Source organism: Parus major, chromosome 1 (genome assembly GCF_001522545.3).
Source record: "Parus major isolate Abel chromosome 1, Parus_major1.1, whole genome shotgun sequence".
NCBI classification, from domain to species: Eukaryota; Metazoa; Chordata; class Aves; order Passeriformes; family Paridae; genus Parus; species Parus major.
This window is the reverse complement of record NC_031768.1, coordinates 55,414,292-55,441,993: the sequence shown is the minus strand read 5'-3', so window position 1 is coordinate 55,441,993 and position 27,702 is coordinate 55,414,292. Positions and strand designations below refer to the sequence as shown.

The 27,702-nt window shown below is 35.3% G+C and overlaps 1 protein-coding gene across 4 annotated transcripts in view; it reads right to left on the bottom strand.

Annotated features, from left to right (window-relative positions):
• The window catches only part of DIAPH3 (diaphanous related formin 3), a 202,269-nt gene that overhangs the window by 48,004 nt on the left and 126,563 nt on the right, over positions 1–27,702 (bottom strand). For all 4 annotated transcript variants that reach the window (XM_015632106.3, XM_015632078.2, XM_015632087.2 and 1 more), the window contains 3 exons: positions 24,514–24,649; positions 8,580–8,675; positions 8,073–8,132 (listed from right to left, as the gene is read on the bottom strand). In XM_015632106.3, the coding sequence (XP_015487592.1) occupies positions 8,073–8,132; positions 8,580–8,675; positions 24,514–24,649 (292 nt within the window). The remainder of the gene's footprint in view (positions 1–8,072; positions 8,133–8,579; positions 8,676–24,513; positions 24,650–27,702) is intronic.

The following is a 27,702-nucleotide window of genomic DNA, read 5'->3' as shown; positions in this document are numbered from 1 at the left end:
AGGCGTGTATGGTGGAAATACACAAGACTCATCTATTTTTTGAATGAAACAAAGATACTGGATTTATCAAGCAACTTACAGGCACAAGCACTAATTCTGATACAACTGAACTGCCAATTTCCCTTTAGAGTATTCAAAAACTTGAAAGTAAATCTTTGAAGTGTTCCCACCTCAACAAAAGGAAGAAGTTGAAGATACCATTGTTTTCTCTGCATGTTTGCACTTTTGTAGAGGATTGGCTATAATGAAAAAAGCCAGGCAGAAACATAACTCCAGTATTTTTCTACACAACATTTTTGTTCTGTTACAGCAACCGCTTAGGAAAAGAAATGAAATTGAATTCTCCCAAAGGAGAAAAAAAATCCCAGAGCATTAATGGAACACATTCACTTACATGGCAAAAAGAGATGACTTAAGAAAAGTGCTTGAAGAATTTAATGAATAATGTTTTGTCCTTTCTCTAAATCTTTTGAATTCTGACTGACTAAACAATGTTGTATTAACCAGTCATCATTGGAGTCACAGAAAAGACTCAGGTCAGGAATCATACTCTGTTAGTATCTCAGATTTTGTCCCCAGTGAAGTCCTCAACCAGAGAAAACTCATTTTTAATGTCTAGCTCACAAAAATTTCCTACCTAATATTTCACTTGTGGTTTATTTGTAGTTTCTTTATGATAGATAACCCCTTTAAGGAAATATGTGCATGTATCTATCTAGCTATTTCATTATTTGTTTATTTATTTATTTATGGCTGTTGTTCAGCAAATCTGCTATTCAGATCAAATTTCTAAAAACCTCTGAGGAATGAGGAAAGAGTTTAGATACTACTTGTTCTTAACATTCAGAAAACAGAAGTGAAACAGACTGGTAAATTTATACCTAAAATCTTGTTTAACAAATACGGAAGACACTTGAAAAGTGCTCTGAGAAGTGACAGAATCTCTGCTATACAATATAAACTTGGTAATTGTCTTCGAATGGGAAGTTCTGTGTGACTAAAAAATGAAAAGACAAATATGGGCAAATTGCTGCCAATTTACAGCTCCCTTTGCAGATTTAAGATTTTCCACTGATAAATTTTCAGCTGACTGCTTTGAATATATAACTTGTCTGCTGTAGCTTTTGGAAATCTGGTTACCTACCTAGGCGATTATGAAGCTGACATTTACTGAATATGCAATTATGGAATATACAGTGTCACTGCTTTCAAATGTCACCTCTTTGCTATCGTTCTTATCTTGCAGAAAGTGTCCTTGCCTCCCTTGAGAGCTGTGATCTTATTCAACTAATACCAATGAACACTGGCAAAATATTTACAAAAGCAATTAGCTCTTCTGAGTGTCTAATTTGACATCTTCAAAGGGTCGCATTTTAGGAATAAAGTTGTCAAACCTCTGGAAAAAAAGCTTCATTATAAGGTCCACCTTGTTTCAGGCTAGTACTTAAAATTTTTATTCTGAAAAAGCTCAGGTTCTCCTTTTTGCCTACATTATGTTCAGATATAATGCCATATCATAAGATACAGGGTGAAGGATATGCATGCAACCTCACTCCTGAGAGTTGATAAGGGAAATCTCACAAGACTAATAAAATAGACAGGGACATGTTTTGTAGGATTACAATTCCTCCTCACCTTTCTAAACACAGGTTGCCAGTGTGTGTTTAGCTAACACTAAGAGCAAGATAGCATTTTTTTCTGTCTAGATCAGTACTTTCACCGTAATAATATGCAATTATTACTAATTTGAAGTACCCTTTTCCACTCTTGACAGAGTTTCCAACCATTTTTCAGCATTCTGCATTTTAAAATAAATAAATGCTTAAATAAATGAGTGGTTTATACCTTCCTGTGTCAGTCTTTATTTTAAGGAACATTTTGTTAGAAAAGGCCACAGAAAAAAAAAATTTCATTTTTCATTCTAAACTCCTGCTGGCTGCAATCCCTTCTGAGCTGGAAACTTTCTTCATTCTAACATTAAATTATGAGCATGAGAGACTGCTGAGAACTCTTCATCAAAATTAATCTTTTTCCTAGATATTTTGGAATGAATATTCTTCAGGGATATTTTTGTGATGGTATGTATTTGCAACTGTGGCAATGCAGAAATACTTCTAAAGAAAGAAAGAAAAATTTGTAAATTCACTTTCCTTGTCTGGATATTATTTTTCCTTTCCACACATGCAAAATTGACTTTTATGGTCAGTTTCTTTGAACTCTGCTGTATGCTCTAGGAAAAAAACTATTATAAACAGTGTAGATGGTTCCAGGGGAATTATTTCTGTTAGAATAAGCAGCAATTTTACTTGACCTATGAAGTCAATATTGAACTGAAGGCTTGGTCTTAAAATGGCAACAACTGAGCACCATTTTTAATAGAAATCCTATTACATGTTTTCCTTTCATAACAGTGCCTACAGTTACTACATGTCTTCTACTGAGAAAACTTGTCTGTTGAGCAAAACTTTACAAAGCTGAAAAAAATTTTCTCTACTAGAGGTACTGATGTTTTGTGATCACACGGCTAAACATGCACTGTGCCTTGAAAGTGGGATCTACCATGAAGGACTGCTAATGTTCAGGAGGGTATCTTTACTGCTAACATGATCTGGGGAAAAAGTTATCTGTATGGGTACCTTCTTCACTTCCTAATGCTCACTACATACAGTTGAGGAAAGGACAGCAATACACACAGACTTAAGGAAAAATTAGGTTGAAATGCCAATCATAGCTTGCTGTCACATGCAATGATGAAATAAGAATGACCTCTATGTGGTCACACTGTTTCAAGAACTAAGATGAGCTTGAGCTCACTGTCAGCTTTGCTTGTCAAAAATAAGGTAGCAGAGACATTAATATGAATATCAGATGACAGTTCTATTATAAATATGTGATGAACACAACAAACATGAAAAAAGGGTTTTCTTATGCTAAATTTGGACAAAATGACATTACTACATAAGGCTTTATTTAACATAAGTCTTTAAAATGCTTCAGACTACATGTGACATGAAAATAATTCTATTGTGTGTAAATCTACTGAACAAACAGCTATAACAATTACAACCATCTCTTACCATGGAAGTTTGATCTCAGTATAGAAAACAAGACCTTTTTGTCAGCTTTAGAAATGTACTCCACAATGCAGCTACTGATTGTGACAGAAAGATCTCTTTCAACCTCTGCAGTCTCAAAAAGCAATCTGTATTTTTTGCTTGCATTTTATTATAGCTGTTCTTTACTCGCAGCATTTTTAATATGGCCTGCTTGTAAAGATAAACTCTTTCTGCTGCATTTGAGGTATGTGTTTATATACAATCAAAGCTGCATCTCAAATTTGTATTAATGCAATTCAGGTAGCATTAGCTTGGCTAATGCTACTGCAAATAAATGCGTAGCCATAGCAGCAGAGAACTTGATGCAGGCTGCAAAACCTGACCAAAAACTTAGTGAATAATGCAGCTTTCTGTGCTGCAGTTGGCTGTGCCCTGCCTTGGATATGCTGCTCCATGTATCCAGACGTCAGTAGCTTCATATAAACATAAAAGCTGCAAATATGCCTTGACTCTTGTAAATAATTGATAAACTCAGATCAGCCATAGCTATTAGCTGCTTGAGATGATCTTCTAATGTACAAAACCCTGATCACTGAAAATTAAGTGCTTTCTTCTGCTTCCTAAATAAAATAAAAAAGCTCCTCTGTTAGATGCTACTGAATCCTAGGCACACCACTAAAACTATACCAACACTTTGCTTGTGTCAAACAGTGCTCTGAATTGGAATTGCAGCAAAAGCATATGCCACAATATTTACTGCAGTCCATGGTCCTTTGCAGCTAAAGCAAACTGTAACATTAACAGAGAGTTTTGCACATAGATGTAATTCAGGAGGTAATTTAGAAATAAAAAACACAATGAATGGGAACAAAAATAAACCAATCACATCTCTATCCACTAAAATCTAGTGTATATTACTTGCATTCTTAAGGCTTTAAAACACTTCCATGATTTAGCAATTCGAAATGTACATCATTTCTGTTAGTTATGCAGCAGGAATTTTTCTCCACAAGAAATATTGTGACTTGAGGGGCCTTGTCACAAACATTTAAAATGTTAAAAAAATTAAAAAAACAATGTAATTCTGATCACAAAAATAGAGCAGATTTAAATTTGACAAAACCTACATATCACAGAATCACTAGGTTGGAAGAGACCTTCAAGATCATAGAGTCCAAACCATGCCCTAACACCTCAACTAAGCCATGGCACCAAGTGCCACGTCCAATCTTTTTTTAAACATTTTTTTTTAAGCATATGTAATGTTAGAAAGAGACAATCTGTTCAACAACAGAAGAATGTATTAGGACTGAAAATAAAACAACACATGTTTGGCTACTGTGGAATGTGGCATGAGAATGGGTACTCCTTTTTAATTAGAAGTACCAGCCAAACACTACCAGAGCTTTCAGGGGAGCTCAACAGATCTTGAAGAGAAAAATGGCCCACACAATAGCTAATATTTCCCTAAATTTATTATTGTTCTTTTTTTTTTTCCTTAAGCAGTCTATTTATTTAAAGGAATTAACTTCTAGCCCTGAGCAGCATTGACTTGCTCCTCTGTATTACTTTGTTTTACAGGGTTTGGCTAAGCCTGTGTAGTGGTTCAGGTAGTGTTGTAGGGTTTGGCTCAGCCTGAAAAGCTCATGCTAGTTTGATACCTTGTGTAGCATTGTACTGAGGGTGACATTGGCAATGGTTAGAAAAATTTCTTTCCTGCTTCCCTTTATATGACAGCTATGGGAAAAAGTGTGCATTCAGACTGTACTTCTCTCTCCCTTGTCATGCCCTGTGAGACATGGAACCTCTGTTTGTGTGGGATAGAGTTAATTTCCTTCCTAGTAACTGGTACAGTGCTCTGTTTTGAATTGAGTCTACAAAGGATGTTGATAACACACTGATGTTTAAGTTGTGGCACAGCAGTGCTTACCCAAAGTCAAGGAACTTTCAGGTTCCATGATCTGTGATGCTCACGTGCTCTCCATGTGCCCTGCTCAGTGGGCAGAAGCACAATAAACCTGGGAGGAGCATAGCTGGGACAGCTGACCTGAAGTGGCCAAAGGGATACTCCATACCATATGGCATTAGGCTCAGCATGCAAACTGTGGAAGATGCTCACGAGATGTTGATTGAGAGGAAGAGACTGGCTCAGTGTTGGTCCACAGTGGTGAGCAACTGTGTTGTGTATCTTGTTTCTCTTGTGTTTCACTCTTCTCCCTGCACTCTTTAGTCCTCTCCTCTTTCTACTCCTCCCTATCACTAGCAGTAGTAGTAGTAGTAGTAGTAGTAGTAGTAGTAGTAGTAGTAGTAGTATTAACCTACTTCAATTATTACACTGTTCTTTTCTCAACCCATGAGCTTTACCTTTTTCCATCCCAGCAGGGAAGAAAGAGCATGTGGCTGCAAGGTACTTAATTGCCAGGTTAGGGTTATAACACTATTTATGCTTGGATCTGATTTGGTTTCCACTTTTTAAAGAGACATATCTTTAATCATAAAGACTAAACTAGATTTTATTTATGTGGTTTGTTGTGTTTTGAAACAGAAGAGATTAGTTAGAACTTGATGGCAGCTGCCCAACAGAGATTACTACACTCAAAAGGATTCAGGACAGACATTTCAAGTCATGGCTTGCAATTCTTTTTGATTGTACGATGAATCCTAAGTATGAATCTGCTGTGTGCATTAATAGAATATATCTACTGTAAGTGAATCTGTCAATCTCAGCAGAATAAACCATAACCAAACCAGTTACCAGTTAACCCAAACAGCCAAAACCAGTACAGAATTGAACATGTAGAGTACTTGAATTGCTACTTAAGGACTTTCAGTAATCTCCACATATTTTAGCCTTACAGTAAGACAGTGATTTGTTTTTTTCCTATGATATAAAATTTGGCATCCATTTGAAATTTTAGGTTGGAAAAAAAAATAGCAAATTAGGAATGACCAAGCCAATACTTCTGTTTAATGACATATTCCACTTTATCTGAAGTGGGCTGAAGTCACAGACTTCTTGCTTGTATGGTGTATGTGTAAGACCATTCATCACTTATTATACACATTTAGATAGAAAAAACATGCCATTAAGCATGTATCTATACATCAGATCTAAAGTGCAAGAAAAAATTATACAGAAAACAATACTGACATCATCCATTGCTGAACTCAGAAACAGAAAATTAAAGAAACTTTATCATTATAATTCCAATCTTGACTGACCACATTAATTTCATTAAAGTTATTATTACCCAAAATTGACTTTGACATTCAGCGTCTAGCATTCATTCCAGACAGTATGTAACCTAAATGACCATATATTTCTACTAAACAAGAAAAAAAGGCTTTGAACTCACCATAATCTAAACCAGGTTTGGTGATTTATGTGGCTCAAGGTAGAAAGATGTAACACATAGACATTGTGACAAGTGTCAACAAATCAAAAACATGCTAATGAATTCCTTAAAAGCAAGCTCAGATCTGTACTAGACTGTTTCTGAGTTAACAAAACAAGTGAAAGAAACATTGAATTAATTTTAAAATGTCTTAGAATTAGACTGTCTTAAAATGCTCTATGAAAAAACTGACTTTGGTAAAAACAACAAAAAATCCTAGTTTACTTTTCTCTCCAAAGCAGGTATCTGAACTTCAAACTTTAGCACCAAATTGTATCCATCTGATGTACAAATCTGTCCATGGTTTAGATTAACACTTTTTGGCATTAAAATTTTGGTGAGTGTGTTTTCTGCTTGTAAATGCACTGATATTGAATATTGTTTCTTACCAGCACATTCCATCTAGGTAGCTGTCTGTGGCAGACTGTAAACATAATGTTTGACCAAAGGCAGTTAAGTTTGAAAATTTTAAGCTACAGTCTGCCACAGACAGCTACCTAGATGGAATTGCTGATAAGAAACAATATTCAATATCAGTGCATTTACAAGCAGAAACACTTACAGGATAAATTCAGATTGCTCTATAGTCATTACACAAATATCAATATGTTATGTTCTAGACAAGTACCTGTCAAATATACTTGATTTCTCTTTGATCCAATTTCTGTAATTATGTACAAACTGTCCTTTCAGCTCTATTTTCTTCAATTTTTGTTTATATGCCAAATTCAAGAGGTTTGGGGGTTTTTTGCTACACTCACTTAGAGAAATAAACATGATGTATAATTAATACAATCGCTTTTATGACATCTACTTTATAAAACCCGTAGTCCATTTAAACATCAAGAAATAGTGCAATCTGCTTTAAAAATTAAGAAATTTTTTTTTTCCATTATTAAAATTTCTCTTTAACACAAAGACTACAGATATAAACTTTTTCCTGAGACCACCAGTCATGAGCAACTCTTGACTCAAGCTTCATTAAAACTCAGCCAATATAGTAATAGTCTGTAGACTGACTATCTAATAAATCTAGCAGGCACGCACACCTACATTGTAACTTTTTTTGTAAGAGAAACACTTGTCCTACCAATTACAGTGAGACAGTTCAGCAGTTTGCAAATAAACATCTACTATAACTTTGTTGAGATAACACTTCTTTTGAATTATTCTGATAAACAATAGCTTAAACCATTCCAGCTATAGCACCAAGAAAACCAAGACAAAGAAACACAGAATGAATACCAAAAGTTCTCAGATTTGATATAATAGGCACTTAGTAACACTCAAAATATTACGCAATCCTTTCTGTTACAGTTCCATAAACCCTAAACAACTTGCATAATAATTCTTAAGGATTATGAAAGTACTGCATTCAAAAACATAATCAAAATTTAAATAAATAAAATCCCACAAAAGATAGAAGAGCTATGCAGAGTAATCAGTAAGAATAGTTTCAGGATGTAATATTCATATGATTCTTAAAAAGCAAATTCTAATATGGTTTAGTACTCCACTAATGTACAAAACTGAAAAAATAATCACAGCAGTCTTGAAAGCACAGATCAACTACATAAGCTAAGCTAAGAAGTGCATGCAATTCATGAATATAGTTCATTACCATGGTTACAAGCTTTCAGCACAGGCCGCTGTGTGGTTGGACTGACATTTTGTGGTATGTCTGCAAAAGCAAAGAAACAATGGAAATAAAACGCCTCTTGGAAAGCTACTAGAGTACATTACAACAACATTACAAAACAGAAGTTTAGGAATTTAGGAAAAAAAAAGTTAGGTTTTTCTTGGAATAAATGACAGTTATATACCAGAGAAATAATTTGGCTCAGACTCGCTTATGCAGCATGATAACTTTCACTTCCCCCATTCAACTACAAGCCCTAAAAAGTTAAAATACATTTGGCTGTGTTGAAAAGTCTTGTCATAATAATCTGGCTATAATAAGTTTAGTACATTAATTTCCAGTCCTACTGGTATAAGCAACAGTCTGAACATCCCTGGAAACTGTCCTTGCACAAACGAATTAAACCTGACAGTATCTACATTCTAGAGCACTGGACTCGTAATGCTTTTAACTTTCTCTGGGAAATAAAATCTAAAATAGATTATTCACCTTTGGACCTTGGTGTCCTTCTCCTTCGGTCTCGAAAAGCCGCACCTGACTGCAAGGCCTCCAACAGGCTATCCATCACTCCAGTCTCCTCACCTTCTGTAAAGGAAAAAGAAGGAACCCTCTTGGTTACCATAGCAATATCAAAGCATAAAGAATAATACCAACAGAAACCAATAATAATGGATACCAACAGTATTATTAAAACCATCAATTTCAAACTTTGACCCAGTGCTTTAATATTTACAAATTGTTCTCTTGCAATTAACCACAGCAGATTTGGTTTTCTAGAAATTGAACTAGACCAAATTCTATTCCACTTATTTCACATTCCTCTTTACTATACAGAGAGTCAAGCATAGTTTTAAGCGAAATGTCATTTCACTCATATTTTCATTTCAGTACCCTTCTACAACTGCAAATAATCAGTCTCATGTCAGCTTTCAAGAGCTGTCCCTTATATGATTTGTTACATTTGACAAAAGATCATTCAGTTATTGTGATAAAAAGTTGAAATTGTTTCTCAGTAGGGAGCAGAGTGAACAGAATTGGACTGGATAGGATACAGTGATATCCACAGGTAGCTTTAATCAAAAGCCATTTTCCGTTCACATTTAATAACCTCTGGCCAATACTAAATAATTGATGTAGTTCAGGAAAATTCTACTTGTCGAATTACATGCTTATAATGCCTAATAATATACACGGGTATATAATAACTCCCAAAAGAATTATGAATGTTACTCTGACACAGTAACCAAATGCAAATATTAAACACTTTCCTTTTACTTCCTTAAATAAACACATCAGAAAGTGTCATATTTTTGAACCTTGTTACCCCACTGTGTATGTATGCATAGGAGGACAAAGAACAGAACTCCAGGGATTAACCACACAACAAAATATCTCCACATATTTCCACAGAGAAATAAAGAATTCCATTCTAGAAATCTCATTATACCCCACTGGGCAAAACTCCCTAGGTCAACACACATCTTGGATAGAGCCATCAGTTACTGCTAACAGTGAACATACAAATCAGGATCTAAACAACCTGGTGCATAACAAGACGCTGAGTACAGGGGGCAATCATTGCCCTGGTCCTGCTGGCCACAGAATTGCTGACACAAACCAGGAAGCCAGTGGCCTTCTTGGCCACCTCAGCACACATGCTGGCTCACTTTCAGCTGCTGTCAATCAGCACCCCCAGGTCCCTTTCCACTGGGCAGCTTTCAGCCACATGCAGCCTGTAGCACTGACCCATATCCAGGACCCACCAGTTGGACTTGTTGAACCTCATACAACTGGCCTCAACCCACTGATCTAGCTCAGACACCTCTGCAGAGCCTTTCTGTCCTCCAGCAATTCAACACTTGTCACCCAGCTTGGTGTCATCTGCAAACTGACTGAGGGGACACTCAATTCCCTCATCCAGAATATTGACAAAGATACTAATCAGGACAGGGCCCAACACTGAGCCCTGTGGAAGGCTACTCATGGCCAGCCATCAGCAGGATGTAACTCTACTCACCACCACTCTTTGGGCTCAGCCATCCAGCCAGCTTTGTATCCAGAAAACAGTACCCCTTAGTTCTTCTCTTTTCTCTATACTCTGTACTACCAGACTAGTTTTCAACCTTAGACAAAAGTGCTATGTACAAAACCAAATAAGTAAAAATTAGCAAATAAATCATAATTTTGCCTAGCATTTATATTTATGGCAGGTAAAGAATAAACATGAAGACTGAAATACAGAATGTTTTTTCATTTTGTTTTGTGTTTGCTTTATTACACTGAAGTTTGCTCTCTTATGACAAATGGGCAACCACACCAATTAGTATGGCTTGGAATATACCTTCTTTAAAAAAAATCAGACTATGTCTTCAGTTTCCTATTGTTCAGGTTTGCTTTTTGGTTTGCTTTTTTTATTTTGATTTTGGGGGTTTTTTTTAGTGTTTTCTTTGTTGTTTGTTTGGTAGGGTTTTTTTTGTTATTTGTTTAACTTTCTCCATCTGATGTCATGCACTTCTCTAAGATAATAATGTCTGGAATGAATATAGTCAGTGAATATTTCAAACCAACATGATGCCTGAAGAAATTTTACCAAGCCGTTAGTTACATTAATGAACATGAATGCTGGAGGAAAGCTTATAAGCATTTTGGGCAATAGCTATTCAGAAAACACTGAATAGTATTACAGTCACCAAAATGATACCATTAGCATCTATAGAAAAGAGTTCTTAAGTTTTATTTTAGGAAGTAGGAATAACAGAAGAAAAATTTCAATGCTATTTCAGCATGTCATCTGTTTCCTCTTAAGCCTGTCAAAGACTACTACAGATTTCATAGTGATTTTAAAAACTGAACAATCTGCAGTATAAAAAAAAACCTGGTTACTATAAAAAGGCTCATCAAATAAATTTTAAAAAAAACCAAAAGAAACAAACAAACAACAACAACAAAAAAAACCAAAACCAAAAACCTTAAACAAACCAGCTTTAAAATAATGAAACAGAAATATTGCAAACCCACAACTTCTTGTAGTAAAGCTGCAGCATTTATGTCCCACTACCTGTTTTTCACATTTATCTGAAATATTCTGGTAGTCACAAAGTGGATTATAGATTACTGCTTCCACTGACATGCAAAACAGTACTAGAAGAATAAATTGCAGTAGATTGAAAATTGAATTGAAAAACTCCTCTAATAGTTGTCCTGCATACATGGATGTATTGAAACAAGCAAACCACTGCAAATAAAAGCATTCATACTTAACAGTCTTTGTAGCCAAAACATGTAGAAAGCCTGGTTTTCAAACTCGAACAGTTTCAGTAGGATCCAAATTCTGGTTTCTGATACTTACATCAGCAGCTGACTGTGACAACTTCTCTCAAGTTACGCAGGTAACTGTCAGTACCCACACTATTAATAATGTTGTTGAATTATTAATAATGTTGTCCAATAATGATGGAAAGATTAAGAAATGAGAGTCTACCATGCAGTATTTGAGAAATCTTTTAAATTATCTTGGGAGAGCTGTATACAAAATTGCTACCATGGCAGTACAAGAGTCACAAATACTGTTTGATATTAACACTTCCTAAGGGACCTTTAAATCGGCTTTCACAAGCTGCTGCAGATGACTGGCACCAGTCCCAACCGGCTTCCTAATTAGTCAAATGTATCAATCTTTTGACATCATAGAACTAGGAATTCTAGTTGGCTTGCAGATAGCTACATAACCCACATTAATTCCTTTGAGAAAGATACCCTTTTATGATTTAAATGATCTCTTTTCCCTCAACTGCAGAATAGAAGATTTAAATTCTTTTTAATATCATACCTAATTAAAACTCATACAACTGTCTTTTAAATACCATCTAAAGGAGAAGTAAACTTCCCAAAGTAGCCAGTGAGTCTTGCCCTTGACATTTCAGTGCCAAGTCAGATATAAACTATCTAATTTCATAATTACATCTTTAAAAATGTTAAGAATATTAAAGACCCTTCTCTTCTAGTGCACTGAGTATCATTAGCTTTACATGTGCACCGATAATGTCTTATAACGATAGCAACAGATATTGCAGTTAGTAGTGACATCTGCATTTCATGTACTAAGAACAAATTATAAATACCATAATTTCAGGAACAGTAGTCCACTGACATGATAGAATCACAAATATCATTAGCAATATGGTTTTATAAAGAGTGATGCAACAAGATTATTTTGGATGAAAATTTTTTTCTTTTTACAGTTCCCCTGAACCTGTGTAATATAAAATAATCCACAGAACACCGGGACACCAAAAGTTCACTTTATCAGGAGAAAACAATAATATGCCTGTTTCCTTGTCACAGAAACAAAGCTTTGTTCAGCTACTCTTCTCACAAAAGAAAACACTAAGAAATTTCAAAAAAGCAAATCAGGGATTCTTTAGCATGGTGTCTATTGATGTTGCTTACTCAATCTGTACACTTAAGAGATTAAGCTACAGGAATTTTGACTACCATCTTCCACCTACCTTTATTTATGGCATTGCAAGTACAAGCAGCTTTCTGCTATACTGTAGGTAATGAAATGGACCAGCTCCTAAAACCAAACACTAAGTTTCATGTGAAACTCAAACCACACAACTTGGACAAATACATACATTAAAAGGAGACATTACAAATTCCATAGCTGTTACATAAGGAAAAGGGTGTAAAACCTCAAGGGCTACTCCTGAAGTTATGTGGATAGCCAAGTTTAATTATCTTTGTTTCATCTTTGACTTAACTCCATGGGAGCACTCAAGCCTTTATATAATTTATCAACAAACTTGGAGTTTGTTAAATTATATTATTAATTATATTATTAATTATACTTAATTATTTAATTAAATAGAATTAAGCTGTTGGATTTGTTTTCCTCATCTTAAGAATTAAATCCTCTCAATTCAGCACATAGCAGAATTGATAATTTTTTACTCGTTTGCTAAAATACAGACTGCTTTTTTTCCTTTCTCCTCCACTCAGGACATAATTCAAGTTAGATATACTGCACCCAGTTTTTGACTGACTAAAATGTAAGCCCTTCACAGCCTTCTTCCAGGTTTAGCTCCATCATGTCTTGTGCATTTATGTACAAAAATTTCAGTGGCAAATGATTACTAGGCTTGGGACAGGAACAGCTGAGACATTTCTATACTATTTGAACAAGGAAGGAAAAAAGAAAGTTACATCTTTTAACTTTATTCATGTACCTTTACTTTAAAGACATCATGAGAAGTCCTTTATTTGTTTGTATAAGGACTAACTTTGATTAGTGCAGGCTACAAAGCACTACTCAACTGATAAAACAGCCGACACCGGAGTAAAACTTGAAGTAACATTGTCAGAACAAAATCACAAGAGGAAAGCTTATGAGTAGTTTTGAATGACTTATGCTCCAGGAAGCTGAAGAGCAGATTACAGAGAGGAAGATAATTTAAGCCATCAGTGCATCAGTGAGCTCCAATGTTTTGGATGTGGATTCCATCTTTTCAGTCTCAGAGTGTAAGGCAGACAGATTCTGTGCAGTATTCATAGTACTGATGTGAACAATTTCCAGATCTTTCAGCCATACACACTATGAGGGCAGAAGACTTTTTGAGGGCTTTTGCATTGTAAGCATAAAACTATAAAGCAAGTTTAATGTTTCAACTATAACATGCTTAGCCATGACTACCTAAACTCTTCGTACAAATGAAATTCAGTTACAATTTTACAAAGAAATTGTGGGTGGACGATAAGCGTAAGCTTGTCCAGAAAATGCACAGGATATATAGACTACAACTTGAACCTATTCTAAGGCTTCGAATATTTTCTGGTAAAAGCCATAGCAGCAACCAGATAATCTTCATTGACAGGTGTGTTAAGACTATCAGTCTGATAGTCAGTAACAGCGCACAAACTAGAGGCATGACCCAGAACACAGGGATTCCTTTGACACTGATAAAATTTTGGAAGACCTTGTTACAATACAGTTAGAGAATTGAACTTTCCAGTGTACAGTTACAAGAAGAAATAGCTGCCAAATGTGCCTTGGATGGAGTGGCTGAAAGGACAGCTCCTTTTAGATTTAGAAGCACTAAATCCAACTTCAGAAAAATACCACTATTTGCAGTGACTTCAAAAAACATATAACAGCCCTTCCAAAAATAAAACATATGCACGTATCTCACATTTCAAATCAACACTCTAGTCCAGTACCAGAAGAGTTACACTTCTTACTTATGCCCAACACAAAGTATAAAGTGTTTGATAGTGCTTCAGAGCCCTTGGTAAGGCTTTACTCTAAAAAGGTATGATTTCTCCTAATGAATGATGCACCCATTCCACAAATCTAGCTGAGAAAAGTAGGTTTCATGCCATCTTGTTTGCTCTTGATAAAGTGGTCCATTGTTGAGCTGTCCTAGAGTACTTTTATGGTTAAGAAATAGATACATTTTGACTCTAAGGATATGAACAAAGAGGGTCCCAAGCTCCAGAGAGTTTAAGACAAGTTAAATTCAAAATAAATTCCATCCTTTATGAAGTCTGAAAGACAGCTGTCACTTTCAAGGCAGCTGTTGAAATTAAGGTCAGTACCTACACAAATTTAATTTAAGATAGCTCATATGACAAAACCAAAAGGTAAACTGTAGTAAGAGGTGGTTCTTTACCACAGAGATACAAAAATCCATGTAAGGTACCAAATCCTGCATCTCAGCTGGATCACGATTTCCTATTTAAGTAATGGGACTGAGAGCCAAGATGTCTTAATATTGAGCTTTTTAATAAAAATGTTAATATTTCTGATGTTCATTGTGAGTCTATAAGTCTCTTCTTTCTAAGACAACAGAAAAAAGGCACTGTAAACTCACACAGAGTTTTCCACAGAGATTATCCAGTTTTATTGACATTGGTGCCAGATCCAGTAGAATGACTGTCAGAGCAAATGTTTCTGAGAGACATCCAGGTAAACTGGACTTATAAAAGAATGAACAGAACACCAAGCCTTTGAAGTTGCGTACCCCAGGCCTTGATACTGGGGATACTTTTTACATCTTCCTTCATGACCTGAATGATGGAATAGAGTGCACTCTGATCAAGTTTGCACATGGTGCAAAATTCAAAGTAATGGCTGACCCATTCAGAAGAACCTTGAAAAGTCAGGGAAATTGGCACATAAGCATGCTAACGAAATCCAACAAAAGACTTGTATGTGACGAGGTGACACCTCATGCAGGAGCACAGGTTGGGGGCTAACTGGCTGGGAAACATATTTTAAAAAAGTAATTGGGGATTCTGGTGGACAACATATTGATCATGAATGAGTATTGTGGCTCTGTGGAAATGATGACCAAAGAAAAGCATTGCAGCAGGTCACAAGAGGGCATCCTTCCCCTCTGCGCAGCACTGGTGAGACACATTTGCAGTGCTGAGTCCAGCTCTGGCTGTACAAGGGAGACACTAACATATCCAAGCAAAGTTAACGGCCATGAAGATGCTAAAGGGATTAGAGCACCTCTCATATGAGAACACACTGAGAGAGCTAGGACTGTTCAGCCTGAAAGGAGAAGGCTCAGGGGGATCTTATCAATATATACAAGCACCTGCAGGGAACTGTGTGGGGTGTAAAGGTGACTGCACCACCAAAGATGACTCATCTTAGAGATGCCCAGAGAGGACACTAGGCAATGAGCATAAACTGATTACAAAGAGGTTACTTTTTCACTAAGCCCACTGAATTTCGTATACACAACTATACTCTCTCACCAGCTTAACAAAACAGAATATTCTAGTAATACATTTTATATTGCATTACCTGATAATATTTTTTAAAGCCAGTTAAAAGACTCAATTTTTTTATAGCCTTTTCCGATTCACTTGGGATGCTGTGCCTTTTTAGTGGTAAAAAAAAGCCTGCTAAAGCCTTCATTGAGAGCAATGCTGTTTCTTTTAGTTTTACTTAATCACTTATAACTAAAATAGATCAGCCTTATGCACTCAGATTATCTAAGGCTATGATTTGAAAAGACAGCTAGCAGCAAGAACTATTATGAACTACATATGAAGAAGTCAGTCAACATACTTTACTATTAAAACTAATTTTACTATTTAGTTTTACTATTAAAACTAATTAAAACTATTTTTTTCTAATTTTCTGATACTATTATTTACTATTTACTATTTTCCCATTTTCTTTACACATCATAACTCCAATGACACTAACAAGAATACAACCAATCTGCTTTCCAGACTAGCCAAAAACTAGTATTTTCATTAGTTTTGTTTCACAGAGGGAAAAAAATACAAACACCTATTATTGAATTGAATCAATTACAATTTCATTTAGAAAGCAGGAAGACCAACTATAGGAGCATTATTAATTGAACATAACTTCTTAAAAGAATATATGGAGCTGAACATAATATACCTGCGTGGATATGTGTGAACGTTTTATCTCTTGGTTACTGTGTGCCTCTGAAGGAGCTCATTGAGCACAGTATGGTTTCCATTTAAATTTCTAAACAGCTAATAAATTATAAAATATACATAATGATTACTCATACTGAAAGCTGTGCTACAGAGATGAGGGGCTCAAGAAAATTTTCAAGTTAAATAATTTTTCACCAGTGGAGTTCTAAAGTTCTGACTGGATTACATGACTGAACTTACTCTAAGAAAAACTTCTGGACAGTTTTGGGTGGGAAAGACACTTTGGTCTTGGGGTGGGCAGGTCTAAGTGCCTAAGAATACCCAGGAAAATCAGACCAGCAGCCCACCTATCCCTGCATCCTTTGTGCACTAGTAGCTGACAGCAAACATCTATACAAAGGACAGGATAAATATATAATAACATTTCTAGAATGGTCTCTTGGTCTCCAGCTGTTCATGATTTAAAGACTTTGTATTTGAATTTAGTAGGCTTCAGTAGAGAGAAACTGCCAGAGAAATCAAGTAACTTTTGTCAGCAAGCTTCAGAGCGAGAATATTTTGGTATGCAGTAACAAGACTGTACTTCTGTACAACCACTGAGGTATTGCTGAGTGAAGATAAGCGTCCTAGCCAACAGCATAGTAATAGAAGCAGCAGCAGACCCAGTTTGAAGGAAGAGTCAGAGACACGACCTTCCCATCAGCTAGCTTTCCAACAATTACAGAGGAGGTTCTTGGCTCTTTTACAACCTTGGACTGAGGAAAGTAAAAACAAAGCATATCCTCCAATGCTTTGGTAAGGATATTTATTCCTCTCTTCTGCTGCAACTTGAGAGAAGAAACTTCTGATGATACAGAAAAAAAACTGAGAGAATAAAAGCATCACATAGCAGGAGTGAGAGTTTAAAGGACTCTGATGTCTACCTCCTTTCAGACGAGATGTGAAGTAGTATTTGGAGTAGGAAATGCCCACTCAACTCAAAACCTATTATCTGTACAAACATTAGAGCTCTTAATTCCACAGAATTCTCCAGAGACTGTAATTGTTTTTCATGGTAATGGCATTTTAAGTTTGCAGTACTGTTTTCATATTTGATGAGAAATTTTACCACTATAACATAAATGGCAAGCCTTATGAGAATATTCATCTACAGACATTACTTTATTGACCCTTAACTTTTTCAACAGTTCTGTTTGTTCTAATTATTTTTCTCTCTTCCAAACACAGCTGCTATTTATTTTTCCTTGGGCTTTGTGTAAACCTCAGTTTCATAAACACTTTTCAGCTGCTATCTCCAAAGATTCCACTTCTAAGTAAAATTTTCAGAAGGAAAATAATTGTTTCTTCTGAACAACTTGCTCTTTTGGAGCTACTACATAGTACAAACTAACAGCAGGTGCTGCATTCTGAGCCACACGGGTTGCAAATAAGTGCATGAACCTCCATGTTCCAGAAGACTTAGCACCTTTGACATCTTGTTAGAGCATGACCTGTGACTACTAGCTCTTGATTAAATTAGTATACATTCAGATCAGTTCTACTTTTTTGCACTATAAACATCAAATTCTGGGAAACAGATAAGGTTTTGCTGTATCTCATCTTTTGCTGTGGCTTCTGCAGATGTTTTACATCAGATGTACCACAGTGAGTCTTTTAGATTTTTTTGATTAAACATACCTGTATTTTATCATTCTCTGGGATCTTTTTCAAGCATGAATGTGCCAATTACTCTTGAGGGAACATCTGGATGTTCTCAGTAATTTACCCAGATTTATACTTTACTGTCAAAACAATACAATTTTAGCTGAAAAATAACCTCCATACTTAGGAAAGTATCAAGTGATATCTCTTTTCTGTTGGATTTGTGGCCAATGTCTGTCACATCTCCTTCCTCAAATGCATGACCTTTTTTTTTTTTTTGTAAACTGACATGCAAAAATTAGATCTACTCCCCAAAACTGTCATGGGCTTACTACCAACTGTACAGTAAATATTACCATGAGAAAATATTGAGTAAGAAACTCTAAATGGTGTCAGAGTTCTTACTACCATTGTAATTTAACAGAAGAGGAAGAAGTTACACTCCTCACAGTTATGGAAAAGAGTTATTTCCCACTAGCCTCCTAATAAAAGTGATTCTTAAGAATGAATTCAAATAAGAGAAAGTGACCTCAGGAGTCCTCTTGGTGAAGAGGGTCCAATTTGAGGATAAGTGGAGGCAATCAGGGAACAAGAGGAAAAAGTTATCAGCACCAGGGAGGAACCAACTTGAGTGGAGCACTTGAAATTCCAAAAGGGGAAGCTACCTGGAGAAAATAACTTCCACAAAATGCTTGTTGGATATTAATAATATATCCTTAGGACTCCCTCATATATAACGTTGTCAGATCTTTTGTCCTTGTTCAGTAAATTTAATTGAATGAAATATATTCCTGAGTTCCTGAAAGGTAGTCATATACATTCTATTGTCCAAAAATCTGTATTTCTTTCAGGATATTAAACAGCAGACATTTTAAAACAACAAATTACCAGCATAGGTTAGAAACTAATGATGTCATTTCGGTGACTTTTACAGTCCTTCACTTCCCTCAGAAGAAAGGAATACTCTTGAGAAGTACTGAATCTCTTACTCCAGTGAGAACAAATTAATGTAATGGAGGTCTTATGAACTTGAGCTAAGCAGGTAAAGTAGGGTCTTTAAGGGAACCTACTAATATAAATAACTTTGGGGATTTTTTATTCATTTCAAAGGCAAGCATTTTATCAGTTGGAACCTGAACTTTAATTACCTAATTACATTTACTTTCATTTTTTAAAGTACCAGTACTAGGATCCATGGTGTCCTTTTGTTTTGCAGAACACTACAGAACTAATGAAAATATTCATATTGCTCAACAATAGCAGACAATAATAAAGCAGTTAATATTTTAAGGACTAAAGCCTAAAATGCTCTTAGCAAGTTTGTGAGACAGGAATGTGGGTTTTTCTTTTCCAAAACAAGATAAAATATATAAAACCTCTAAAAATAAATGCTGCAAAATTGACTGCAAATAAGCTCATAACTTTTCAATGAACTAAAACTTATTTAAAACCAGATCATTATGATAAAAATGAAACTGAATAACACAACTGAAAACAAACTAATATGCTATATTGGAAATCAGATGTTCCATTTTGGCATTACTGCACTGCTTTTATGCAAGAAAAGGGCAATCTTTGTAAATAACCACTGATAAAAGTGGCTTGTTACTTAAACAGTATTCAAAGTAAGACACAATGAAAATGCCACAATGATGGAGTTCTCAATTATATTACAATAAATTTAGCTGCTATTATCTCAGCTATAGAATTATTTACATTCTGATAAGATCAAAATAATTGATTGGTGTGCTTCTACTAAGCATCTGAACAGCATGAGAAAGTATGTATCTGAATGTTAATAGTATGCAGAAAAGTGGCATTTACATAAAGATCCCCTTTCACTGGCTATTTACCTTTGCAAGGATAGTGTGTGATAGTTTGATCTGGCTTCACAAAAGCAAGTAAAGCATCTCACGATGCATATAATTTTGTAATCCAGAGAATATTTAGAGAACGGATTTTATTAACATAAATTTCAAAATACTAAGTATCACTCACTACTTAGTCAAAATGTTTACTGAATTCCCCATACTTTTCAAGTAAGGATGGAGCTGAAAGGAAAATGTGAAGCTGATACTTCTACTACATAAACTGAAGAATCACAGCCTTCTTTATCAGTAAACTATTTGAGCTGTGACCACTAGGACATGTAGGTGTTGCTGAGATATAAAGGAGAGATAGAGACTTTAAGCAAACCACAGTTTAGAGCTGTGTAAATCTGACACTGGTTTGCAGGTCCAAATCTCAAAAACAATTTGTAAGAGGGCAAAAGAAACTATTCCATATAATAACAGAAATCTATGATCTTATCAGAGGAGGTTAAAATTTATATTGTAAAGCCTACCTAAAATATTCAGGTTTTTCTAAAATATGCCATACTGCCATAAAACACTACACACTTCACAAACTATAAAATACTGATATATTTATATCTGAGATACAAAAAAAACCTGAATTTAAAACTTTACAAAGACTTATCACAATGTACACATATATATCTAATTTTAGAAAATGACCATATCAACACTGAATTTGGTGCAACAGTATGGCAAGAAGCTTGATACAGAAGTATGGATGACAGAGCATACTTGTGATCTAGATGATGCAGCTATCACTTGTGTATCAAAGGCACAACATAGGCTAAGAAAGATTATTATAGTTTGAGAAGGCTGATATATTACAGGGCTACCTTGGGACTCATATTTGCCATAAATGTCAGTTGCAACTAATGAAATTATTGTTTTCATCCTGAAGAAATTAGTTTAACTAAAACTCAGGAGTTACTTTTAATACAGATTGATTTTCTTTTGGGGTTAATATGACCTTTTTAGCCTTCACTTTTTTGTTGTTGTAGCTAATTCAAAACTGGTATGATTACAGTCCTAACATGCTATATGCAACTTAGTGACTCAAGTCACATACTGGGTATATTTTAACACAATTTATATTTTGTTACATAGTATTTTATGATGTAAATGTCCCTGCACATGGTGAGGGGGATTGGGGATTTATTGTCCATTCTAACCCCTTAGCATTCTATTATTCTATAATTCTATATTAAGTTTTTGTCAATGCAAAAAAAGTCAGCAAATACCCACCAAATAACTAAAAACTTCTGCAGTATTATGTAGGTTACTTTTATGCAAAAGTAGTTTCCTCCACCTCATGCAGCCAAAGGTAGCACGATAGGCAACAAAACCCTGCTTTTCAAATAGCTTCCAAAAGAAGATGAAAGACGAAAAAACCCAGAGAAAAGGACTTCAAGAACAAAGCAGAATCTGGGGCAGGTTAAATGTCTGTGCTGTAAATGAGACCAGTGGTTAATACAAGCTTAGGATGGCGATACAAATCCTGTTTAAGCACTGGATAGCACCTCACATCTTGAAAGATATGAAGTAGAGGCTGAAAGCGAAGCTTCAGAATCATAAACTAGTCACTAATGGCTAATTAATGGTCACTGAAAAAAAAGCACAACCTCAAGCACTGTGAAAAGATTGCTTTTACCTTAAGAAAAGGAGCAGCAGCTAAGCAAGAGAAAATCAAAGGCATTGCTGTGGTCTGAGGAATTAACACACTGAAGCACTTTACATCTGCTAACCTAGAGACAGACAAGAGGATTTGAACTATCTAGAAACCAAACCATTTTATAAAAGAATATGTTCCAAAACTGTGCATGGGGAAGGAAAGAGAGATGGTAGGGTAGAAAAAAAAATCTATTTCCATTCTAGCTTCCCTTGCAGAAAAACTCTCAAATTTCAGTATGTCATCCTGTCAACTAGGAACATCACTGGTAGCCATGATCACCAACACTACATACTACACAGTATGAGCTCCATGGGATTCTATACTGACATTTAATTTAGGACACAGATGTTAGACACAGACTATGCAGAGGTAGTGATTGATAGCTACTAAAAACTAATTATAGTGATAATGACAAAAAATGCACAAGGGTAAGATAATAGCACAACCAGTGCAGCTAATGACTGTCAGCCCAGTAAAGTGGGATTGGATTATTTTTTTATTTGTTTGTTTTGATTTTTTATTGCTGTTGATGATTCTTAAGAGTTTTTAAAAGAAGTTTAAGAGAAAGAGTTAAGAAACCATGAAGTAGCACATAGTACAGGGATACACAGACATTCTGAATCTTCAAATCATTTTCAGTTAAAAACCATGTTACTCAAAAAAAAAAAAAAAAAAGAAAAAAGTTGAGATGTAGAGTACACTATGACCTATCCAGTGAGGAAAATAAATATTGAAGAACCATTATTTAGCATATACACTCTCACCTTTTCTCCCAGGTATGCACCTCTTTGAAACCCCAAAAATAACTTCTGGGTTGGTGACAACAATAAGTTTTATTCAAGTAATATGTGAAATAATGTTCCTACAAATCTAAGATCTGAGCTACTCACCGTATAAAGAAATAATAGGCAGCAAAAAGCAGTTACTCTACAGTCACACTTCAGGTAAGAGTGTTTTGGTATTTTGACAGAGAGAGAACCTGGTTATGAATTTTTTAGCAGATCAGACATGACTGATTTACAGATTCTTAATGAGAAGACAGCCTTTCTTTCGATGAACAAGTTATAACTAGGAAAAAAATGGATAAAAGGAAAAAGAAACACTTTTTTTTTTTGGCTGTGTAACTCCAAAAAATCAGAGCTACATTATGCCTCCAATTAAATACTGTAAATACAATTTTTGTAAGGCTGTCAAAACAACAATACAATAACCATTATTAAAAAAATAAAACAAACAACCTCATTTTTCATATATTTGTTGTTGTCCTCCCTGACAAACAAATCTACCACATGTGCTTTCCTTCCCACTCCCAAAATTCAGGTTTTTTAGACTTAAAAATATGTTGCAAACAGGCACAAGAAACCTTACAACTCACAGTGGCTAATTTAGTCAATATCGGGCTCAAGACTGAGGTGATCCTAGCACCATCTTTTATTATCTGCTGTTTAGATCAGGCATTCCAAACTGAACCTTAAGTAACTCACAGGACAATAAACATTTTTCTGTACACTTGCATGATATCAAAACCCCAGGCTACTTAAAGACAAGTAGAGGACAAGTACTTAGTTGCCTGCCACATCAGCTGAAGTGTAAGGGTTCACTATCAGAGGCCTACATACACGTGTATATAGCACGTAAGTCTCCAACATTGGCACCTGCATTCTGGGAAGACCGAACATGACATTGTGAAGAACACGATTTGAGAGCAGCTTTAACTTTGACTAAAAGACTATCAATTTTCCATCCAAAATGCCATACATGTCTGAGAGAAATCTCATTTGAAATATTTCCAATCATGCTTAAATACAGACACCACTTTTACCCCTTTCTAGTCTTCTGCAGCCTCCTCTATCTTCTATAGCTTTGAAAAGATTGTTACTGGTGGTTTTCTGATTTGGTCTTGAATTATATTTCTAAAGAATTAGAATTTCTGTGTTCAGAGAACAGCACTTGATTTCCCACAAGAAAGCTTTAGACTCACACTTCAAAACAGATATAGGCTTATAAAAGTAAATCAAAGACTTTTGGTCTGAAGCACCTCTGAAACTAAACACACCTACTCTGGCTATTAGTGAAAACTGGAAGAGACAGATGATCATTTATGCCAAAGGTGCCAACCAGGGTTTAGGTAGGGAACTGTTTAACAAGATCTGCTCAGGAACAAAAAAAAAAGATTAGCTCTTGACAATTTACACAGTAAGTCATGTAATCATTCTGAAGGACTACTGAAGCTCAGTCTAAGATAAAACACAGGCATATAGAGGATCATCAGACACCTCTTTTAAGTAACACGACACTCACAGCATCTGCCATCTCTTGGTACAAAAGACAATATTGCACCAGTAACTTTTAAAATGCATGGCTAAGGGGGTTTTTGAGGCGTTTCAATAGGGACCTGTTAAAATAACAATTGGCATATTCAAAGTAAAATACAAAGTAATTCAGGAAGGGCTTAGTCTTATAAAAGAACGAAAATGAGTATGTAACCTTAGTTAAAGAAAATTGCTTTGTGATTTGGAAAATGTCTTTTCTCAAGTAACGTAAAGGGTTCTGAGCATAACTGAACTTACACTTGGTCACACAAAGTTCAATATATTCCAATGGTAAAATAAAAAGCAGCAATTTGAGTTATTTTATAACTCAAAACCCCAGGCGATTAGGAAAGCTCATTTAAAAAACCTAAAATTTAAACACTTCTTTGCTGAAAACTTTAATCAGTGAAAAGAATTAATCTATTTTGATTTTTTCTCACAGCACATTCAGATAATGAAAAAATAGAAGCTTTATTTCCAGTAAATGCTTGGTAAAGTGTGTTTTCTACATTACTTACCTGTTTTCATTTCTAACAAGCGTTTTTTCTTTTGTTGTCTCTCTAGTTTTTCTTTTTCTGCCTTCTCCTTAGCTATTTTAGCACGTCTCTGTTTTTCTTCTGCTTCCCTTCTTCTCATATTTTCTTTTACAGCTTGCTATGAAAAAAGTAATAAGAAGTTCCATTAAAATGGGAATCTTAGCAAAAACAAAGCTGAACCTTAAAAACAAAGAAAAAAAGCTTTCAAACCATATCCCCTAACTAACCTTAATTTATCAAATTAAGTATTTTACATTCCATATTTAATACATTTTATTCAGAAGAGTAAGCAAACTCAGAATAAATACATTAAAAGCATACTAATTGCCCCCAAATTCTAAATTCAACAAGATTCAGGATTCTAAATTCAACAAGAAATACATCTTAAGAATACATGTTAATGTAGGAACAATTCAAACTGTCTAAAACACCTTGTCCTACAGAAATGTATGCAACCATTTGTAGTTCTAAAACACTTTCTTCTTTCTCATGTTGCCACTATACCAAGCAAAACAAGGCTGCCTGGGTAAAAGTGTTGCATTTTTCTTATTCTTATCAACATATGCATTAATTCCCTGGGTTTATAAATTCTGGTTAATATGAATACAATACTGTTTATTTTGAATTATAAATATGCACTCCAAAACTTCCAATGAAGCTAAAACAGAACAATGAGTTTCAGAGTTTTGAAATAAAAATTTTGCATATTCAGACATTAAGCAAAAAAACTCTATTACATTCAATACATTTTTAACAAAAGTAATTTGGGGTTATCTTTTCATTATTTTAGTATTAGCTATGTACACTGGTAAACTCTCAGTGCTCTGAGAATTTACTTTTGCATTAAAGTGCACCTATTCTTCATTGCAGAAAGTTGTTTTTTCCAGAGCAGTTACACAGAACCCTGTCTTTCATAATATATCAGTGTCCCCTCTTACAAACTGGCTAATATCTTCACAAGGTCTGAGGCAAAACTGCAAGTTTGCAGGGGTAATTAATGTCTCATTTGTTTTTAGCGAGAAAACATACAGACTGCACTCAGGAAAAACAAAACAAACTTGTTTTGGATAACTAAAGAAGAATAAGCCTTCCATCATGAAAAAAACAACAATGAAATGGATTTTTTATACAAAGCAAAACTTTATTTTCACAGTGACTCCTCCAAAGTCACTTCTGTCAAAGTTCTTGATGGGGGGAGGCGGGGGGGGGGAAGATGCTTCCTACAAAATGCTAAAGTTTTTACTTTAATTAATTTTGACAAATGATTTGCTGATTTTCAGACTGGGCAGTCTGTAGAATAAGCTACTGGATAAACTACTAAATAAAATTTAAATGGGACATGGTACTTGGCAAGTACAATATTGGCAGAAATTACACACTTTCCTAATAGAGTGACCAAGGGAATTTCTAACGCTTTCCCCAAAAATATTATCAGTAGGACTCAGCCTCAGATTGCAGTCATTCAAATGTAGATGTCTACTCTTTCTAATCACAGGCCTAACTTAATAGCTTATACCTTCATATGCAGTGTAAATTGGATGCTTTGGAGTATCACACCTTGTCCCAAGCTTTTCTCTAACAGAAAAGTGATTTTCCACAAATTCTACGTCAAAGCTTAAAATTTCAGGCTGATGATGTCTTGGGTACTATTTAAGACACTTCTCCAGGATACCAGGTACTTCTGTTGTTATGTCTCCTTTGAGACATCAGGTGGACAGCTCTCCAAATTCCACTAAATGAATTAAATATGCATCTCCCTTGACTTAAACACAAAATTGGACACTCAAACTCTCATAAAGATATGCCCTAAGGCCAAATTCTATCCTACATGTCCCATGTGCTTTCAACATGAAATGTAAGTGGAATGCCAAGACCTAGATTTTCCAAACTGGAGGCATTCTTGGGCTCTCTCTTGTGATTTCCAGGGTTGTTTCGAATTTTTATTTAAGTATTTGCTTCATATAAAGGAAAAATAGAGTCTAGGGAACACTCTTACTTGGTTGCTCTTCTTCTGCTTCTTGAAGTTATGTCTCTGCTGCAGAGTAACCTAGCACCAATAGGAGCAAGGGGTTTCTATACCCTATGATTAGCCCAATTAGCCTACTCTTTGACAGAAGAGCTGCTACCTCAAGGTATGTTTGTTACCTTTCCTACAACTGGAGAAAAATTCTAACCATTAGACAATTTCTTTATCATGAAAGCTATCCTTCAAGGAAAGGAATGAGCTTTCTTGCAGTACCCGTGATGCTGTGAAAGTACAGAGGGAGGTTTACAGAGATCCCTGATACCTAAGATATTCCACTGAGTGTACCAGGAACTTAGCTGTGGAAGCTAAAGCTCTGAAGGCAAGATGCTTCACCCCTTTTTTGTGATCTGGCCAAGTAACTGAACTTTAATTTGGTGCTCACAGAGTGCAAATAACAGTTGCCACAACTACCAAATAGCACTGAAACACAAAATGAAGATCAAAGTTACCTATGAAACTGAAGTCTAGGGCTCTAGATTTAAACACAGAGATTTTTAAAACTTTTTCGTATATTTTCATTAATTAAGAATAAAAAATATAAATATAGGTAGGAAAATACTTCATGTAAATCATCAACTTTGCATGACAACAAGTTGATGGAACTTCACTCTCCCATACCTGCTGGTGACTAAAAGAGTGGTCTTTTAGTTTGAGCTTCTTAATAATCCACTGATTTTTCAGCACTAAATTTACAGGTCTTCTGAACTCAATTTTTTAAGATAACAATCACCTGCAGTTTCTGTCAGTAACAAACTCCAATACTAAACAATTCTGAAAATCGGTTCATTTGTCTCATGCTAGGCATCTCAAAAATCTTTTCTGAAAAGCCTCAGAATTGAGCAGCTACTCAAGATTTTGGTTAGTGTCATTGAATGATAGGGGGTTTAATGCCTTATCTACACATCTTTTCATATAGCCTTCAAACTGTGCTCTGCAAGACAGAATTATTAATTTTCCTCAAGGTTTCTTCTATCATGCTCATCAATAATACCTAACTGTTTTGAAGCATTAATTAATCTATCTTTATGACACTGCTGTGAAGTAGAGGCTAGCATCAGTGCTAATTTTACAGACACAGACAAGAAATATGGGAAAATTAATGCAAAGCACAACCACTTCCTTAGAGCCTCCAACTCAACATGAAC